At 52.6% G+C, this 20,498-nt stretch overlaps 1 protein-coding gene across 1 annotated transcript; it reads right to left on the reverse strand.

The window, feature by feature from the left end:
• Window positions 1-443: 443 nt before the first annotated feature.
• On the reverse strand, window positions 444-11,360 carry LOC144737391 (uncharacterized). The gene is made up of 3 exons (XM_078620066.1): window positions 11,177-11,360; window positions 8,272-8,400; window positions 444-4,601 (listed from the first exon to the last, which is right to left on the reverse strand). The coding sequence occupies exons 1-3, from the start codon at window positions 11,229-11,231 to the stop codon at window positions 4,387-4,389; spliced, it is 399 nt and encodes a 132-aa protein (XP_078476192.1). The 5' UTR covers window positions 11,232-11,360; the 3' UTR covers window positions 444-4,386.
• Window positions 11,361-20,498: the final 9,138 nt, after the last annotated feature.

Here is a 20,498-nt window from a genome sequence, read left to right on the forward strand (position 1 = left end):
GCAGATCCAAACATCTGCTTGCAGATGTCACCTTCCCATGACGTCAGGGCCACGCCCCTAGACTTCTCCCCATTGGCTGTGGGCCAGGACCGGCAGAGCCAATCATCGTGACGAGTTGTGATCCATCAATCACCCGGATATGTCCTCACATTACACTTTTTAGACATAAGCAATTACGAAATAACACTTACTACCCAGGAAAACATTTGTGATTTGTTTACCTTTCCTATACTTTGCACTCATATCGTGTGTGTTTGTTGTTGTTGTAAGGATCTGACCCCCTTGTCCCGACTGGACGTCTATGAAAAAGGCATTTATAGCTCATCGAATTTCCTCCTTCAACCTTAATAACTAATCTGATTCTGACTGATTTCCACCACTGGTTTACACGTGGCGTCGTTGGCGAACTTTCTTCACACATCACTGTGAAATGACACACAAGGTTTCCAATTCAATGAAGATTAATTTAATTAAAAAGCAAAAGCAATTAAAAGTCGGCCATCTTCCAAGCAACATGCCGCATGCATTTTGTTTGACAATCGTGTGTTGAGTGGGAGATCATAGAACGAGAGGTGTATGCATTGTAATCAGGTACAGGTGATATCCCTCGATTAACGAAGGTTTCGTTTTACGAAGATTTGCGTGAACGCAATTTACAAATGACAGACGCCTTTTTGTCATGATATCATCATCATCGTCATCACGTGTAAATTTATAGCAGCAGGCAAACAACCCTGACCACGCGGTGATGTTGATTCTAAATGTGAAGGGGAAAAATCGGAGGCACACCGAGAGAGAGAGAGACACGCAAACTCCAAATACAGCAGCAGCAGGCATCGTCAGGGTTGGGATCGAGCTCACGACCTCCTGTAGACCAGGCGAGGTAGTTAACAGCTCCCTAGACACCGTGGCGCAATCAACGAAATCAGTGGCGGCTCCTGCAAAATCTCTCAGGGGGGGCAAATGTCTGGATGATTGATAAGGATAAGGTCCACCTTATCCTTATCAATCATCCAGACAGCTTAAGCATGTAAAGGCAACTTCACTTCTTTAATATTAATGAAAAATAAAGTGACTCTTACAATACATCTTGTTTGTTTCTATACTCACTATTAATACAATCCACTCAAGTTTCTTTTATTAAAGATTCCACTAGGTGGCGACAAATAATATTGTTGGATGAAACGTGCTTACGTATGATGACGTAAGCACGTTAGTGCGAGCCCTCCCGGAAGCCATAGAGAATGCATTGCAGCGCCCCCCGTTCGAAAAAAAAACATCTTTGAATGTAAGTCTATGGGAACACTCGGGGCGATTCTCAGCCGGAGTAAAATCGCCCAAAAAGAGGCGGTACTCCACAGAACGTGACATGACGCTGATTGGACTATATCCAGAGGCTGACAGTGACGGCTAGCGTGACTCTGTGGTTGAATGACATTGGTGGTGCGTCGCCCAATCGCCCTAATGAAGAAACCGCCCCTGAACGAAATCGAATTTCTGCGTAATCGAATTTCCTACGGCACGCGCCGATCGAACGAGAAAGCCACCGGGAGGCAACGTCATCGGGCATCTGAGACAAAGAGCTTCGTAGGTCATCAGATTTCTTCCTCCTCCCGTCTTAACAAAGATTCCGATCCGCGACAGTATTATGGAGTCCCTACACAGTGCAACGGTAACGTCTCCACATCACCCTCCCCAGTCATTCCAACATGCAGCTATTTGATTTATTAATAGTTCTCTCGAATGTATCATTATTTAATCGTTTAAATATTCATGTTCTTTAATAATGTCATTACACGTTTTTTTGCATCCTCAAAAGTGACAAAGTGTGTATTGCAAATGTTTATTTTAAAGTTGGAATGACTGTCCGATACACATCCCCAAAGCTTTAGTATTAAACCACACGGGTAAAGCCCGTTGCTAATTACAAATTGAGTTTTTTGCGCGTGAGTCTGTTTTTTAGTTGTTCTAGAAACGCATCCCATTCGATAAATCGAGTGGTACCTTGTACATTTCATTGGTGAGGGTCACGCAAAACTGCTGCCCCACCGATCACCCCACCCTATACTATAGGACTTTCTTTCACCCCCCCAATCATCCGCACATTCTCTCAACACCCTACGTGACCTGTTCCAAGTCCAGGTTAAATACCTTTCCATTCTCTTCTGCCCTACGGGATCCACTGCCTGGCTCTCTAGAAATGATGGTACAGGTAGTCCTCTACTTACGATGGAGATGCGTTACGACGACCCCATCGTAATTAAAACAATATCGTAAGTCGAAGATGGCCTAGTCTACCCAGTAGTCTTAGAGCAATTTACAATGCTGTACTGTATAAACTAGATATTGTATTTATTTATTAATTACAATACTATATTGCACGGTAAAATGTAAAGTAATAAAAAGTTAAATTCTTAGCCTAATTTAATAGAACGTTTTTTCCAGGAAACAATCCTATCTGCTATAAAAACTTTTAACATGCATTGAACGTATCGTAACGTGATAACCCTAAAATGAAATCGCTAAGGCTACGTATCATACATGCATTGAACGTATCGTAACGTATCATATTGTACTGTACTCACCATCTGCATAGTTGAACGATGTTAGGTTGTTGATGGCTACATTAACTTAGTTGTCGTTATCGCCAGCGTAAGATCGAAATATCGTAAGTCGGACCATCGTAACTCGGGGACAATCTGTATATCATTCCTCACTTGGGTATCTGCGTGACGAGTCCATGGGTCTCTGTGTGACGAGCCCATGGGTCTCTATGTGGTGAGTCCATGGGTATCTGTGTGGTGAGTCTATGGGTGTCTCTGTGTGGAGAGTCTATGGGTCTCTGTGTGACGAGCCCATGGGTCTCTATGTGGTGAGTCCATGGGTCTCTGTGTGACGAGTCTATGGGTCTCTATGTCGTGAGTCCATGGGTATCTGTGTGACGAGTCTATGGGTCTCTATGTGGTGAGTCTGTGGGTCTCTGTGTGGTGAGTCTGTGGGTATCTGTGTGTCGAGCCCATGGGTCTCTATGTGGTGAGTCCATGGGTCTCTGTGTGACGAGTCTATGGGTATCTATGTGGTGAATCTATGGGTCTCTATGTCGTGAGTCCATGGGTATCTGTGTGGTGAGTCTATGGGTGTCTCTGTGTGGAGAGTCTATGGGTCTCTGTGTGACGAGCCCATGGGTCTCTATGTGGTGAGTCCATGGGTCTCTGTGTGACGAGTCTATGGGTCTCTATGTCGTGAGTCCATGGGTATCTGTGTGACGAGTCTATGGGTCTCTATGTGGTGAGTCTGTGGGTCTCTGTGTGGTGAGTCTGTGGGTATCTGTGTGTCGAGCCCATGGGTCTCTATGTGGTGAGTCCATGGGTCTCTGTGTGACGAGTCTATGGGTATCTATGTGGTGAGTCTATGGGTCTCTATGTCGTGAGTCCATGGGTATCTGTGTGGTGAGTCTATGGGTGTCTCTGTGTGGAGAGTCTATGGGTCTCTGTGTGACGAGCCCATGGGTCTCTATGTGGTGAGTCCATGGGTCTCTGTGTGACGAGTCTATGGGTCTCTATGTCGTGAGTCCATGGGTATCTGTGTGACGAGTCTATGGGTCTCTATGTGGTGAGTCTATGGGTCTTTGTGTGTCGAGCCCATGGGTCTCTATGTGGTGAGTCCATGGGTCTCTGTGTCACGAGTCTATGGGTATCTATGTGGTGAGTCTATGGGTCTCTATGTCGTGAGTCCATGGGTATCTGTGTGACGAGTCTATGGGTGTCTCTGTGTGGAGAGTCTATGGGTCTTTGTGTGACGAGCCCATGGGTCTCTATGTGGTGAGTCCATGGGTCTCTGTGTGACGAGTCTATGGGTCTCTATGTTGTGAGTCCATGGGTCTCTGTGTGATGAGTCTATGGGTCTCTGTGTGATGAGTCTATGGGTCTCTGTGTGATGAGTCTATGGGTCTCTGAGTGGCGAGTCTATGGGTCTCTGTGTGGCGAGTCTATGGGTCTCTGTGTGATGAGTCCATGGGTCTCTGTGTGATGAGTCTGTGGGTCTCTGTGTTGTGAGTCTGTGGGTCTCTGTGTGATGAGTCTGTGGGTCTCTGTGTGGTGAGTCTATGGGTCTCTGTGTGGTGAGTCTATGGGTCTCTGCGTGACGAGACCATGGGTATCTGTGTGGTGAGTCTATGGGTTTTTGCGTGACGAGTCTGCTTGTCTCTATGTATGTACATACGTACGTTGAACTCGTTAAGCAGCGTAACACAACAATCTAGACGATGTAAACGTTGCACAGCTCCCCTGGTGGAAGCGTCGTGAGACAAACGAGTGGAAGAGGAAAAATTATTGGACAGAACCCAGTCACGTGGGAGAAGGGGGGGGGGGGCTGTGACGTCACGACCTACACCAGAGCCCTGCCGACCACGACGCTGGTGGCCACGCCCATCAGCGCCAGGGTCACGTGAGCTGCGCCCAACGGTCGAGGGGCGAAGTTGACGTTGCAACCGTCGCTCTGGCAGCACGTGGTGGTCAGCGTGGCTCCATTGTAGGTGCCGTCGAATGCTTTGACGGTGTCGCAATAGGTCTTGGAGAAGCAATTCTTGAAGAGGAAATAAGCTGGGTGGAAGAGAAAACACGCGGGTCTCATTGTAAGTTCATGCAGAAACCCATGAACTCATCACTTAAATAAACCCATCAACTCATCAGACACACAGACCCCATAGATTCAACACACACAGAAACCCATAGACGCACTACACAGATACCCATTGACTCCCCACACAGATACTCCATAAACTTATCACACAGAGACCCCATAGACGAATCACCACACAGATACCTATAGACTCATCACACAGAGACCCATAGACTCATCACACACAGATACCTATAGACTCATCACACAGAGACCCATAGACTCATCACACAGAGACCCATAGACTCATCACCACACAGAGACCCCATAGACTCATCACCACACAGAGACCCATAGACTCATCACCACACAGAGACCCATAGACCCATCACACACAGAGACCCATAGACTAATCACCACACAGAGACCCATAGACTCATCACCACACAGAGACCCATAGACTCATCACACACAGAGACCTATAGACTCATCACACACGGAGATTCATAGACTCATCACCACACAGAGACCCATAGACTCATCACCACACAGAGACCCATAGACTCATCACCGCACAGAGACCCATAGACTCATCACACACGGAGACCCATAGACTCATCACCACACAGAGACCCATAGACTCATCACACACGGAGACCCCATAAACTCATCACACAGAGACCCGATAGGATCATCACCACACAAAGACCCATAGACTCATCACCACACAGAGACCCATAGACTCATCACACAGAGACCCGATAGGATCATCACCACACAAAGACCCATAGACTCATCACCACACAGAGACCCATAGACTCATCACACACGGAGACCCATAGACTCATCACCACACAGAGACCCCATAAACTCATCACACAGAGACCCTATAGGATCATCACCACATAAAGACCCATAGACTCATCACCACACAGAGACCCATAGACTCATCACCACACAGAGACCCATAGACTCATCACACACGGAGACCCATAGACTCATCACCACACAGAGACCCATAGACTCATCACACACGGAGACCCATAGACTCATCACCACACAGAGACCCATAGACTCATCACCACACAGAGACCCATAAACTCATCACACAGAGACCCGATAGGATCATCACCACACAGAGACCCATAGACTCATCACCACACAGAGACCCATAGACTCATCACCACACAGAGACCCATAGACTCATCACCACACAGAGACCCATAGACTCATCACCACACAGAGACCCATAGACTCATCACACACGGAGACCCATAGACTCATCACCACACAGAGACCCCATAAACTCATCACCACACAGAGACCCGATAGGATCATCACCACACAGAGACCCATAGACTCATCACCACACAGAGACCCATAGACTCATCACACACGGAGACCCATAGACTCATCACCACACAGAGACCCCATAAACTCATCACACAGAGACCCGATAGGATCATCACCACACAGAGACCCATAGACTCATCACACACAGAGACCTATAGACTCATCACACACGGAGATTCATAGACTCATCACCACACAGAGACCCATAGACTCATCACCACACAGAGACCCATAGACTCATCACCGCACAGAGACCCATAGACTCATCACACACGGAGACCCATAGACTCATCACCACACAGAGACCCATAGACTCATCACACACGGAGACCCCATAAACTCATCACACAGAGACCCGATAGGATCATCACCACACAAAGACCCATAGACTCATCACCACACAGAGACCCATAGACTCATCACACAGAGACCCGATAGGATTGAAGTACCGGTGAAGACGCTGGACACCCAGGTTGAGGCACACGTATATTTATTTTCAGCTTATCGGTACAGGACAACACTAGAGGGGGTAGCGGCCCCCTCACCCGGATAACTGGGGATACCCCCTAGCTAATCTCACCTATCCCCAAGTCCTCCTCTAACGAGCTAGGGGAGGCTAACTGGCCCGACACTGGTGAGTCGGGCTACGGTCTCCGGAGTCCCAGGGTCTAACCCTGGTTCACGGAACCACGCCTCTGGCTCGCTCCTCTGCAGCCCTGACAAGGGCGGCGTCGAGGGGAGTCCAGGGCTCTAGCTAGAGGATCTTCACTCTTCCTCCTTCGTTCCCAGACTGAGCCCCGAGCTCTCTTTGTCCTCCCCCTTTATACCCCCCAACAGGATCACAACCCCCCAGGCTGCCTGATGCGGACGTCGCTGCGGGCACCCCCCCCGTGTACTCCCGTAACTCCGCCCACTGTGTTTGTTACCCATTGGATCGTATGCACTTACAGCCCTCCCGTAACAGCCCTACAGGATCATCACCACACAAAGACCCATAGACTCATCACCACACAGAGACCCATAGACTCATCACCACACAGAGACCCATAGACTCATCACACACGGAGACCCATAGACTCATCACCACACAGAGACCCCATAAACTCATCACACAGAGACCCTATAGGATCATCACCACATAAAGACCCATAGACTCATCACCACACAGAGACCCATAGACTCATCACCACACAGAGACCCATAGACTCATCACACACGGAGACCCATAGACTCATCACCACACAGAGACCCATAGACTCATCACACACGGAGACCCATAGACTCATCACCACACAGAGACCTATAGACTCATCACACACGGAGACCCATAGACTCATCACCACACAGAGACCCATAAACTCATCACACAGAGACCCGATAGGATCATCACCACACAGAGACCCATAGACTCATCACCACACAGAGACCCATAGACTCATCACCACACAGAGACCCATAGACTCATCACCACACAGAGACCCATAGACTCATCACCACACAGAGACCCATAGACTCATCACACACGGAGACCCATAGACTCATCACCACACAGAGACCCCATAAACTCATCACCACACAGAGACCCGATAGGATCATCACCACACAGAGACCCATAGACTCATCACCACACAGAGACCCCATAAACTCATCACCACACAGAGACCCTATAAACTCATCACCACACAGAGACCCCATAAACTCATCACCACACAGAGACCCATAGACTCATCACCACACAGAGACCCCATAAACTCATCACCACACAGAGACCCATAGACTCATCACCACACAGAGACCCCATAAACTCATCACCACACAGAGACCCCATAAACTCATCACCACACAGAGACCCTATAAACTCATCACCACACAGAGACCCCATAAACTCATCACCACACAGAGACCCTATAAACGCATCACCACACAGAGACCCATAGACTCATCACATAGAGACCCATAGACTCACCACATAGAGACCCATAGACTCACTACACAGAGACCCATAGACTCATCACATAGAGACCCATAGACTCACCACATAGAGACCCATAGACTCATCACATAGAGACCCATAGACTCACCACACAGAGACCCATAGACTCATCACATAGAGACCCATAGACTCATCACACAGAGACCCATAGACTCATCACATAGAGACCCATAGACTCACCACATAGAGACCCATAGACTCACCACACAGAGACCACATAGACTCAAAACACAATCAGATCGGACCCGCGTCTTGCGACTGCATCATGGGCCTGGGAGTCTTATGAGAATAAGTGACGCGCTTACTGGAGCCCTTGTAGACGTGAACTGTCGTGCAGGTGTCCTCCGGGTTATTGTAACACGAGACGAGGCCGCGCTCGTTACACGCCGTTTTGTTGGTGGTCATTTCGCACGAGAAGCATTTGAGGCTGTGCCCTGTATATCCACAGAATCAAGACACAAGAACAACACCGATCATCATCATCATCATCACGGCAGACGATCACCATCATCACCATCATCATCACGGCAGACGATCATCATCATCATCACGGCAGACGATCACCATCATCACCATCATCATCACGGCAGACGATCATCATCATCATCATCACGGCAGACAATCACCATCATCATCATCATCATCACGGCAGACGATCATCATCATCATCACAGCAGACAATCACCATCATCATCTTCATCACGGTAGATGATAATCATCATCATCACGCTGCTGCACTACGATCCGGCCCCCAGAGTTTGATTCCCGCTCACGGCCGCCAACACTGCAGGTGGCGATCATCTGAAGCGGTACCCTGGGGCCTCCTCCCACGAGGTCGATCTGGTCCTCAAATGGGTTCCTGGTGCAGTGGTGGTGTGTAGTGGACATCGCCACTGGGGAGATAATGGTGGCAGGGCGTGGTGCTGGCAACCCACAGCCTCGTGTTATCTTGCTGGCCATCATAGGCGCTGCTACTCGCTAATGGCGCTTGACACAACAGTCTGTTCACGCTTAACGGGGGATGTTTGTCTTTGTACGGGGTGTGTGCAGGGTTTGTGTAGGAGGCTCGTGAAGGACGCCACCACTTTGGCAGCTGAAGGAAGTCGTCCATCCAACATCAAGGGCGGGCAGGTGGAGCGACGCTCACAACGACGAGCGGAGCGCCGGGCGGATGAAACGCAGCGAGTTGACGCAGTTGGGGGGCACAGGTGATGCATCAGCACAGTCATCTCTGTCGGTCAACGCATGGCACCTGCAGGATCTGTCCCATGACATCCTCCTGGTGCACCTAGCCTGGCACAGCAGTTAACCCATGGCACCTGCTGGGTCTCTCCTGTGACCACCGGGCTAGCGTTGAACTCCATCGCCACGTGTTGTGTCACGTGTTGTGTCACGTGGTCATACACCTCCCATTCAGCGTTTAACGACAAAGTCAAGACAAAGTTCACCCGTGTAGCCTTGACAGACTGTAGGGGCAAGTGCTGTTAGCGAGTAGCACCACCTAATGATGGCCGGAACGGCACACAAGGGTGGCCAACACCACGCCCGGCCGCCTTTGTCTCCCCCAATGGCGATGTTAACACACCGCTACACCAAGTAGTCATTTGAGGCTGAGTCGACCTAGGGGAGGCCCGAGACGGGTTCAGATAATCGTCACCGGTGTTGGCCGTGAGCGGGAATCGAACCTGGGTCGCCGGCTTCATCGCGCAGCGTAGCGCTAACCACTACACCCACCACTCCCCACACCCACACACCCCTACATACACACACACACTCCTACAAACACCCCACTATACACACACCCCTACATACACACACACACCCCTACAAACACACCACTATACACACCCCTACATACACACACACCCCTACAAACACACACTCCTACAAACACACCACTATACACACACACCCCTACATACACACACACCCCTACATACACACACACCCCTACAAACACACACTCCTACAAACACACCACTATACACACACACCCCTACATACACACACACCACTACATACACACACACCACTACATACACACACACCCCTACAAACACCCCACTATACACACACACACCCCTACAAACACACACTCCTACAAACACACCACTATACACACACACCCCTACAAACACCACACCATACACACACACACCCCTACAAACACACACTCCTACAAACACACCACTATACACACACACCCCTACATACACACACCCCTACATACACACACACCCCTACATACACACACACCCCTACAAACACCCCACTATACACACACACACCTCTACACACACACACACTGAGTCACACGCGTAAATCCTACACGTGTCTTCACACGTGGTGCAAATGAAAAACAACAAAGTACTAAGTTAGCGAGGCGAAGAAAGAGTTCAGTTGATATGACAGAACGTCAAAAAATAAGAACTGTCTGGGAAACCGCGAAACGCAACGGGTGGATGTTTCAGCTGCTTCAACTTGCGCTCTTAGTCCGAAACTTCATTTCGAGAGGGGAATGCGAGCGTGCGAACAAGTCCAACACACAGGGTGCACCGAAACTGAACACCCCGACTAATTAGAACGTCGAATGACTGTTGAATATTTTGGAGATACTGCGCAAACGTCGATGTAAATGATACGCGTTCGATTTACTACGCAGTTGTAACTGATTGTGGATATTCATTGCCTACTCTCTACGTCTGATACAATGACAAGTCCGGTCATGTACAGCAGCAGGCATCGTCAGGGTTACGGATCGGACCCACGACCTCCTGTACACCAGGCGAGGTAGTCAACATCTCCACGGGGAGAGAGACACACATACAGACTCCAAACATACAGCAGCAGGCATTGTCATTGTTACGGATCGAACCCACGACCTCCTGTACACCAAGCGAGGTAGTTAACATCTCCACGGGGAGAGAGACACACACACAGACTCCAAACATACAGCAGCAGGCATTGTCACGGTTACGGATCGAACCCTCGACCTCCTGTACACCAAGCGAGGTAGTTAACATCTCCACAGGGAGAGAGAAACGCAGAATCCAAATATATAACAGCAGGCATCGTCAAAGTCCAGAATTGAACCCACCACCTCCTGTATACCAGACGAGGTAGTTAACATCTCTATATATATATCTCAGTATCTGTGTTGCTTTGGTGTTGTTCTATCAACCACAACTCGCCACGCACAAGTTTTCTCACCTCCGCTCACGAACAGCATCGCCACGAGGAGCAGACCCAGCAGGTAGCAAGTCATTGTTAGAGTCGTGGAGCCTGGCGTTGATGTGGCGCGTTTGGGATGGAAAGTCGGCGAGTTGAGAGAGACAGAGAGACAAGAGTCAGAGAGAGAGAGAGACAGAGAGATATTTCTGGAGCGGTGACTGCGTCTGCGTTGTGAACTGGTAGACTTTTATAAGCCCCGGAGGTTAATGAGATCGGGGTAGACACTCCTACAAACTCATTAGCATATCACATACAAATTGTTGCAATTAAATTTATCGGAGCTCGTTATGCTCAATATCAGCAAATGTGGCTGGCACGGGAAGTGGGGTGTGGTGAGTGTGGTGAGTGTGGTGAGTGTGGTGAGTGCGGTGAGTGTGGTGAGTGTGGTGAGTGTGGTGAGTGCGGTGAGTGGGGTGAGTGTGGTGAGTGTGGTGAGTGCGGTGAGTGTGGTGAGTGTGGTGAGTGTGGTGAGTGCGGTGAGTGTGGTGAGTGCGGTGAGTGTGGTGAGTGTGGTGAGTGCGGTGAGTGTGGTGAGTGTGGTGAGTGCGGTGAGTGCGGTGAGTGCGGTGAGTGCGGTGAGTGCGGTGAGTGTGGTGAGTGCGGTGAGTGCGGTGAGTGTGGTGAGTGTGGTGAGTGTGGTGAGTGCGGTGAGTGCGGTGAGTGCGGTGAGTGCGGTGAGTGTGGTGAGTGCGGTGAGTGCGGTGAGTGCGGTGAGTGCGGTGAGTGCGGTGAGTGTGGTGAGTGTGGTGAGTGCGGTGAGTGTGGTGAGTGTGGTGAGTGTGGTGAGTGTGGTGAGTGTGGTGAGTGTGGTGAGTGCGGTGAGTGCGGTGAGTGCGGTGAGTGTGGTGAGTGTGGTGAGTGTGGTGAGTGCGGTGAGTGTGGTGAGTGTGGTGAGTGTGGTGAGTGTGGTGAGTGCGGTGGGAGGCCAGCACCACGTGCTCACGGCCGCCATTGCTTCTACCCACTGCAATCAGATACAGCAACACACACTTGCATGCACACACACCTGTACATGTACACTCACACCTGTACATGTACACTCACACCTGCATGCACACACACACCTGTACATGTACACTCACACCTGCATGCACACACACACCTGTACATGTACACTCACACCTGCATGCACACACACACCTGTACATGTACACTCACACCTGCATGCACACACACACCTGTACATGTACACACACCTGCATGCACACACACACCTGTACATGTACACTCACACCTGCATGCACACACACACCTGTACATGTACACTCACACCTGCATGCACACACACACCTGTACATGTACACTCACACCTGCATGCACACACACACCTGTACATGTACACTCACACCTGCATGCACACACACACCTGTACACACACACACCTGCACATGTACACTCACACCTGCATGCACACTCACACCTGCATGCACACACACCTGTACATGCACACACACACCTGTACATGTACACTCACACCTGCATGCACACACACACACACCTGTACATGTACACACACACCTGTACATGTACACACACACCTGTACATGTACACTCACACCTGCATGCACACACACACACACCTGTACATGTACACTCACACCTGCATGCACACACACACCTGCATGCACACACACCTGTACATGTGTAGTGGTGATACGCGCTGGGGTAGCGATCAGGTGCCAGCGCGTTGTGATTGGATGTGTAGGTGGTGACGCGCGCTGACGGTGAGGGATCAGGGGTCAGCGCGGGATCGTGGGTTGTGTGGTGTTGATTGGCTGGGTGCCGGTGACGTGCTGGTGTGGGAGTGATCGGGTGGCAGCGCGGCGTGATTGGTTGGTGAGTGGAAACACGCGCTGGGGGAAAAAGGATCGTACAGATAACGCGTTGTGATTGGTTCACTAACAAGCGATGCTCGCATCGAGGTCCGCATCCGCTCCGTCTCCCGGGAGGAACGACTATATAAGGGGATGCGCACAGGCGCACGGGGAGAGTGTAACCAGCGAAGACTGAAGACGGGAAGAAGAGCCAGGGCCCTGCGGTACCTAGTCCCGCTGTCCTGCGAGGACCGGGACTCTGTGTAACCCAGAGGCGGAGTGTAGGGTGAGCATGCAGAGTGTGTAGCCAGAGGCACAGAGTCTACACGAGACGAGTGATATGGGTGTAGCCAGAGGCGTAGGGTCTACACGAGACGAGTCTACACGAGACGAGTGATGTGTGTGTAGCCAGAGGCATAGGGTCTACACGAGACGAGTGATGTGTGTGTAGCCAGAGGCATAGGGTCTACACGAGACGAGTCTACACGAGACGAGTGATGTGTGTGTAGCCAGAGGCATAGGGTCTACACGAGACGAGTGATGTGTGTGTAGCCAGAGGCATAGGGTCTACACGAGACGAGTCTACACGAGGCGAGTGATGTGGGTGTAGCCAGAGGCATAGGGTCTACACGAGACGAGTGATGCGTGTGTAGCCAGAGGCATAGGGTCTACACGAGACGAGTGATGTGTGTGTAGCCAGAGGCATAGGGTCTACACGAGAAGAGTCTACACGAGACGAGTGATGTGTGTGTAGCCAGAGGCATAGGGTCTACACGAGACGAGTCTACACGAGGCGAGTGATGTGGGTGTAGCCAGAGGCGTAGGATCTACACGAGAAGAGTCTACACGAGACGAGTGATGTGTGTGTAGCCAGAGGCGTAGGGTCTACACGAGACGAGTCTACACGAGACGAGTGATGTGTGTGTAGCCAGAGGCGTAGAGTCTACACGAGACGAGTCTACACGAGGCGAGTGATGTGTGTGTAGCCAGAGGCATAGGGTCTACACGAGACGAGTCTACACGAGGCGAGTGATGTGTGTGTAGCCAGAGGCATAGGGTCTACACGAGACGAGTCTACACAAGAAGAGTGATGTGTGTGTAGCCAGAGGCATAGGGTCTACACGAGACGAGTCTACACAAGAAGAGTCTACACGAGACGAGTGATGTGTGTGTAGCCAGAGGCATAGAGTCTACACGAGGCGAGTCTACACGAGACGAGTGAGGCGTGTGTAGCTAGAGGTTTGGAGTCTACACGAGTTCAGTACGGTGTGTTATAAGAAGAGAAGAGGTTGCGAGTTGTACCGGTGTCTGGTGACCGTACGCGGAAGAATAGAGACCACACGTTGTATCGAGATAAGTGAAGATTTAATAAAAGAAGTGTGTTACCCGCCAAGGAGTTTCCTGCCGTCATTTCCAATACTTCACATGCACACACACACCTGCATGCACACACACCTGTACATGCACACACACACCTGTACATGTACACTCACACCTGCATGCACACACACACCTGCATGCACACACATCTGTACATGCACACACACACCTGTACATGCACACACACACCTGCATGCACACACACCTGTACATGCACACACACACCTGTACATGTACACTCACACCTGCATGCACACACACCTGTACATGTACACTCACACCTGCATGCACACACACACCTGTACATGTACACTCACACCTGCATGCACACACACACCTGCATGCACACACACCTGTACATGCACACACACACCTGCATGCACACACACCTGTACATGCACACACACACCTGTACATGTACACTCACACCTGCATGCACACACACTTGCATGTACACACACACACCTGTACATGTACACTCACACCTGCATGCATACACACACACCTGTACATGTACACTCACACCTGCATGCACACACACACCTGTACATGCACACACACACCTGTACATGTACACTCACACCTGCATGCACACACACCTGTACATGTACACACACACCTGCATGCACACACACTTGCATGTACACACACACACACCTGTACATGTACACTCACACTTGCATGCAGACACACACACACCTGTACATGTACACTCACACCTGCATGCAGACACACACACCTGTACATGTACACACACACCTGCATGCACACACACCTGCATGTGCACACACACACACCTGTACATGTACACTCACACCTGCATGCAGACACACACACACCTGTACATGTACACTCACACCTGCATGCAGACACACACACCTGTACATGTACACTCACAGCTGCATGCACACACACACCTGCACGCACACACACCTGTGCATGTGTAGTGGTGGTATTGACGTGCGCCGACTGTGACAGTGATGGATCACGGGGCGGCGCGGGGTGCGGGGTTGGGCACGCGTTGTGGGCGTGGTGTGGACGCGCGCGCCGGGAGTGACAGATGACGGGGCGGCGCGGCGTGGGTGGTGAGGCACGATGAGATGTGGGAAAAGAGGATCGTAGCCAGCGCCCAGCGATTGGTCGAATAAGTGGGTGCTCGCAGCGACGTCCGCAGGTGGGGTATAAAGGGGGACGCGCGAGAGCACTCGGGGAGACTTACCCAGTTGAAGACCCGAAGACGGAGCTGAAGACCTAGTGCCCCGAGACCCCTAGTCCCGCCGTCCTTGTGGGGACCGGGGCCCTGTGTGGCTCGGAGGCGAGGCTGTGGGACCCGGGGTCCGACGCCCCCGTGGGTCGGGCTGGGGACCCACAGTCGAGACGGATACCCCGGGCAGGGAGTGTCCCGAGTAGCTCAGTGGCGTTAGTCGCCGAGTAGCTAAGTGGATGTTGGTCATCCGAGTAGCTCAGTGGCGTTAGTCGCCGAGTAGCTAAGTGGGTGGTTGTCACCCGAGATACTAAGTGGATGTTGGTCATCCGAGTAGCTCAGTGGGCGTTAGTCGCCAAGTAGCTAAGTGGGTGTTTGTCACCCGAGATACTAAGTGGGTGTTTGTCACCCGAGATACTAAGTGGGTGTTTGTCACCCGAGATACAAAGTAGGTGTTAGTCACCTGTGAACGAGTTTGATAAAATAAAGAGTGTGTTACCCGTGAAGTCGTCTCCCGCCGAGTTACTACATTACAACTGGCGTCAGAAGTAAACCTGTCTTCAAGAAGTATGGACACGAGGAAGACTACCCGTACCCACGAGCGAGGTCGGGACGACGACGGCGTACCGGGGACACCGACCTCGGGAGTAGAGGACGAGGAGTTGCCGCCGATGCAGCACTTCGCGGTGATGGCCGACGCTCCGCTTGCCTCCGACACCAGCCTCCAGGACGCGCACTCCCGGTTGGCGGAGTTGCTACTCGCCGCCGCCGCTGTCTTGGCCGACATCTCCGTTCCGGCGAGCGGAAAAACGGCTGCGGGGGTCGTGGAGGAAGCGACGTTGGAGGATTCCCGCCAAAAGGCGCTTCGCGCCAAAAGTCTGGAAGTTGCCGCCGTTTTTGGGGGGCCGCCACCGATTGGCGGGAAAGACGGACGCCACGTGGCCGGACACCTCCGCGCAGCGCAGCCCACGTCATCAGCGCGCGCCGGAGCCCTCCATTTTGCGCCTGACAACCGAGCCGACATTTTACACAACTACAGCGGAGCGCGGGAAAATCTCTCCGACGTCGACGACGATCGGGTCCTCCAGCAAAGATTGCCCGCGCTGTCGGCGTTCAAGGCGGATGGGGGCGACTGGGGAGCCTTCCAACGAAGGTTCCTCGCTCATCAGGAGATGTCGGGGTGGTCCGACACCACTGCCCTGCGTGCGTTGCCAGCGATGCTCGACGACGACGCGCTTGCAGCCTTCACATCTGCTGCAAGGTCGTCCCGCTCTACGCTCCAGGCCGCACTACACCTGATGGCGAAGGTGTTCGGGCCGCCCTCCACGTGTCGCCACCAGTTCTACGATCGGCGGAAGGTGGCTGGAGAAACGACGCTCGCCTATCGCACGGCACTACTCGCCTTGGCGGACGCAGCTTTTCCCCGCATGGATAAGGAGGGGAAGGACGCCATGGTGACGGAGCAGCTGCTGGTGTTGGCCCACGAGTTGGGGGTCCCCATCAACGTGGCGGACGAGATGGATATCTGCTCCCTGGCGATCGCCACGAGCATCCACGCGTACGAGGTCCTCAAACGCAAGCCGGGGGTCGTCTGCAAATGGGCGGGGAACGCGGCACTGGCCGCCACGATCGCCGAACCTCAGCCAGCTGGGGTGCAGGAGCAGGCCTTCGCTGCATCGCGTCCGGGGGAGTGGAGAACGGGAGGTCGTTCGCCCACACGTTCGCCCCGCAAGCTGGAGCAACCGAAACCTACGACGTCCATCGTCTGCTACAACTGCGGCCTTCGGGGTCACGTCGCAGCCGGGTGCCGGGCCCCGCGTCAGCGCGCCACAGGACCACGTCGGGACGACGACCAGGGCCACAAGTCATCCCAACAAAACCCGGCAAGTCGCGGCACCTCACACGTTCGGTCCACAAACACGGCACATTCGGGTCGCCGCTTCGCGGTGGGGGGTTCGCGGCTGGGTGCCGGGGGTTCATTTCGGCGAGGGGGGTCCGTACGCGGCCCGCAAGCAGTCGAGTGGTCCGAATTGGCCCACAGGATCGTGGCTGCGTCGGCCGGGTCGTCCGTGGTAACGGGGTTCATTGACGGGGTTGAGGTCCGGGTGCTTGTTGACACGGGTGCGTCGGCCACCATCATCTCGGACCTTATTTATAACATTCTTCCCGTCCAAAGTAGACCCCTTCTGCCAGTAGACGTGCCATTTTATGCGGCGAATGGGGGATCCCTGGGGATCATCGGCCAGATTCGGGCGACTATTTGCATTGGTGACATCAAATTGGCGGGCCCTATTTTTGTATCATCATCGCTGGCCGTTCCCTGTTTGCTAAGTACGGACTTTTTGTCCAAAATGCCCATCAAAATTCTTATAGATCAGGCCTGCATAGAGCTTCCGTCAGGTCGGCGGGTTGCGTTCTTGTCGAGCCCTACCAAAGTGCGCACGGTTTGTGCGACGGTGCAGGCGCTGGCGACTCACACTGTACGGGTGCCCCCGGGATCGCAAATGTTAGTACCCCTTCGGTTCAGGAAGCCACTTGAGGTGGGTGCGGAGGCACAGGGGGTGCTGTTGGGGCCGTCTAACAGAGCCAGTAGGGGCCTCGACTTAGCGGTTGCTCAAACCATGGTGAGAGGGGACAGTGAGCCGTTCGTAATGGTCCTGAATACGGGGTCGCGGCCGGCCGTAATTGCGCAGGGAACGGTGCTGGCTCACGCCGCGCCGCTACCCGTTGAGGAACGGCTCGTGGCCCAAGCAGATTTTACTGTCGAGTCGCATCCTCCAAGTGATGAGGGGACTGAGTGGTTGGACTCGTTGTGTGCCGGTTCTGCTAACTTGTCCGAGGTGCAATTGGGAGCATTGAGGGGTTTGCTAATCGAGTTTGCTGACGTGTTCAGCAAACATAAGTACGATATCGGCTGCACTGACCTGTTGCGCCACCACATAGCTACAGGGGACGCGGCCCCTATTCGTCAGAATCCCTTCCGGCTCAGCCCAGCCGAGAAGGAACATGTGCAATCGGCGGTTAATGATATGTTGGCGGCCGATATCATTTCGCCCTCTTCTAGTCCGTGGGGTGCTCCTATTGTCCTAGTAAAGAAACAGGACGGGTCCTTGCGGTTTTGTGTCGATTTCCGCCGCTTAAACAAAATCTCGATGGCGGATGCGTATCCGCTCCCCAGGATGGATGAGTCGCTGGATGCCTTGGCGGGAGCGCAGTTTTTTTCCACACTCGATCTGCTTTCTGGATTTTGGCAATTGCCACTCGATAACGAGTCTAAACCTAAAACTGCTTTCCGGACACCTGGGGGCCTATTTGAATTCAACCGTTTGCCCATGGGCTTACATTCCGCTCCCGCCACGTTCCAGAGACTCATGGAATTGGTTTTGTCGGGCCTCCAATGGGATACCTGTTTGATTTATCTCGACGATATCATCGTCTTTAGTCGGACTTTCGAGGAGCACCTCCAGCGACTGAGAGCGGTGTTCCTCAGGATGCGTTCCGCTAAGCTTAAATTTAAACCGGCTAAATGTTTTCTGCTTCGGGAATCGGTCAGGTATTTGGGCCATATCGTGAGTCGTTCAGGGATCTCGACGGACCCTGCTAAGACGCATTGCGTCAGCTCATGGCCAACGCCAACCTCGGTCACGGAGGTTCGTAGTTTCATTGGTTTTGCCTCCTATTACCGTCGTTTTGTCAAGCAATTTGCCACCATAGCCAAGCCCCTGCACGCTTTGACGGCTAAGGGTGTGAGGTTTCACTGGGGGGCGGAAGAGGAGGCTGCGTTCTGCTCCCTCCGTGACGCCTTGGTGCAGGCTCCCCCCTTGTGTTACCCCGATTTCACACAACCGTTTTTGCTTGACACGGACGCCAGCAATACGGGTATCGGGGGGGTGCTCTCACAGGTGGTCGGGGGGGTTGAACGGGTGGTCGCCTACGGTAGTAGGGTTCTTTCCCCCGCCGAACAACGCTATTGCGTAACTCGTCGTGAATTGTTAGCCATTGTGTTTTTTACACAGCAATTCAGGCCGTATCTTTACGGCCGTCATTTTACGGTCCGTACGGACCATGCGGCTCTACAATACGCTATGCGCGTGGCACAGCCATCGGGCCAATTGTCCCGATGGTTGGAGGTCCTTCAAGACTACCAATTCACGACGATTTACCGCAAGGGGTTGCGACACTCAAATGCGGACGCCTTGTCGCGGTTGCCTCCGTGCACGGACTGCACATGTTTGTTGGGATCGGCGCGGTGCAAACCCCCGGTCGCCGGCACCCCGGGAGTTGCGCTCGCCGCCACTGACACCCCGGGAGAGGACGCCCCCACGGGGAGGGATTCGCTGTTGTCGTTGCCCCTCATTGAGTGGGGCCGCCTCCAGATGTCCGACAGCTCCCTACTTACGCTACGTCGGAAAGTTGGCGCTCCCGAGGAAGGGGAGGCGCGGGTCGGTTCCTGGGTGTGCAGACAGGGCCTTTTGATGAAGTGGGACAACATGTCCCGGCGTCACGTGCTCGTTGTGCCTGTTGCTATGCGGGGTAGGGTTGTTCTGGCAGCTCATGAACGGCTCATGCATCTGGGTTTTCACAAAACGCTCGCCCTAATCCAGCGAGACTATTATTGGCCGGGGATGGGTAACGACGTGGCGAATATTCTTAAGGGATGCGTAGGGTGCGCCAAAAGGAAACCGCCACCATTGGCAGCTAATCCACCGCTGCAATCCATTCAGGTTTCGCGTATAAACGAATTGGAAGCGTTGGACATCTTGGGGCCCTTTCCGGCTAGACCAAGAAGAAATAGGTTCCTGCTGGTTGGCGTGGAATACTTCACCCGATGGCCTATGGCATGGCCGCTCGCCAACCAGTCGGCTGCGGCGGTGGCGGACGCCTTTGTCCAGGGTTATGTTTT

This window comes from Lampetra planeri, chromosome 69, assembly GCF_965212315.1.
Source record: "Lampetra planeri chromosome 69, kcLamPlan1.2.h2, whole genome shotgun sequence".
Lineage (NCBI taxonomy): Eukaryota > Metazoa > Chordata > Hyperoartia > Petromyzontiformes > Petromyzontidae > Lampetra > Lampetra planeri.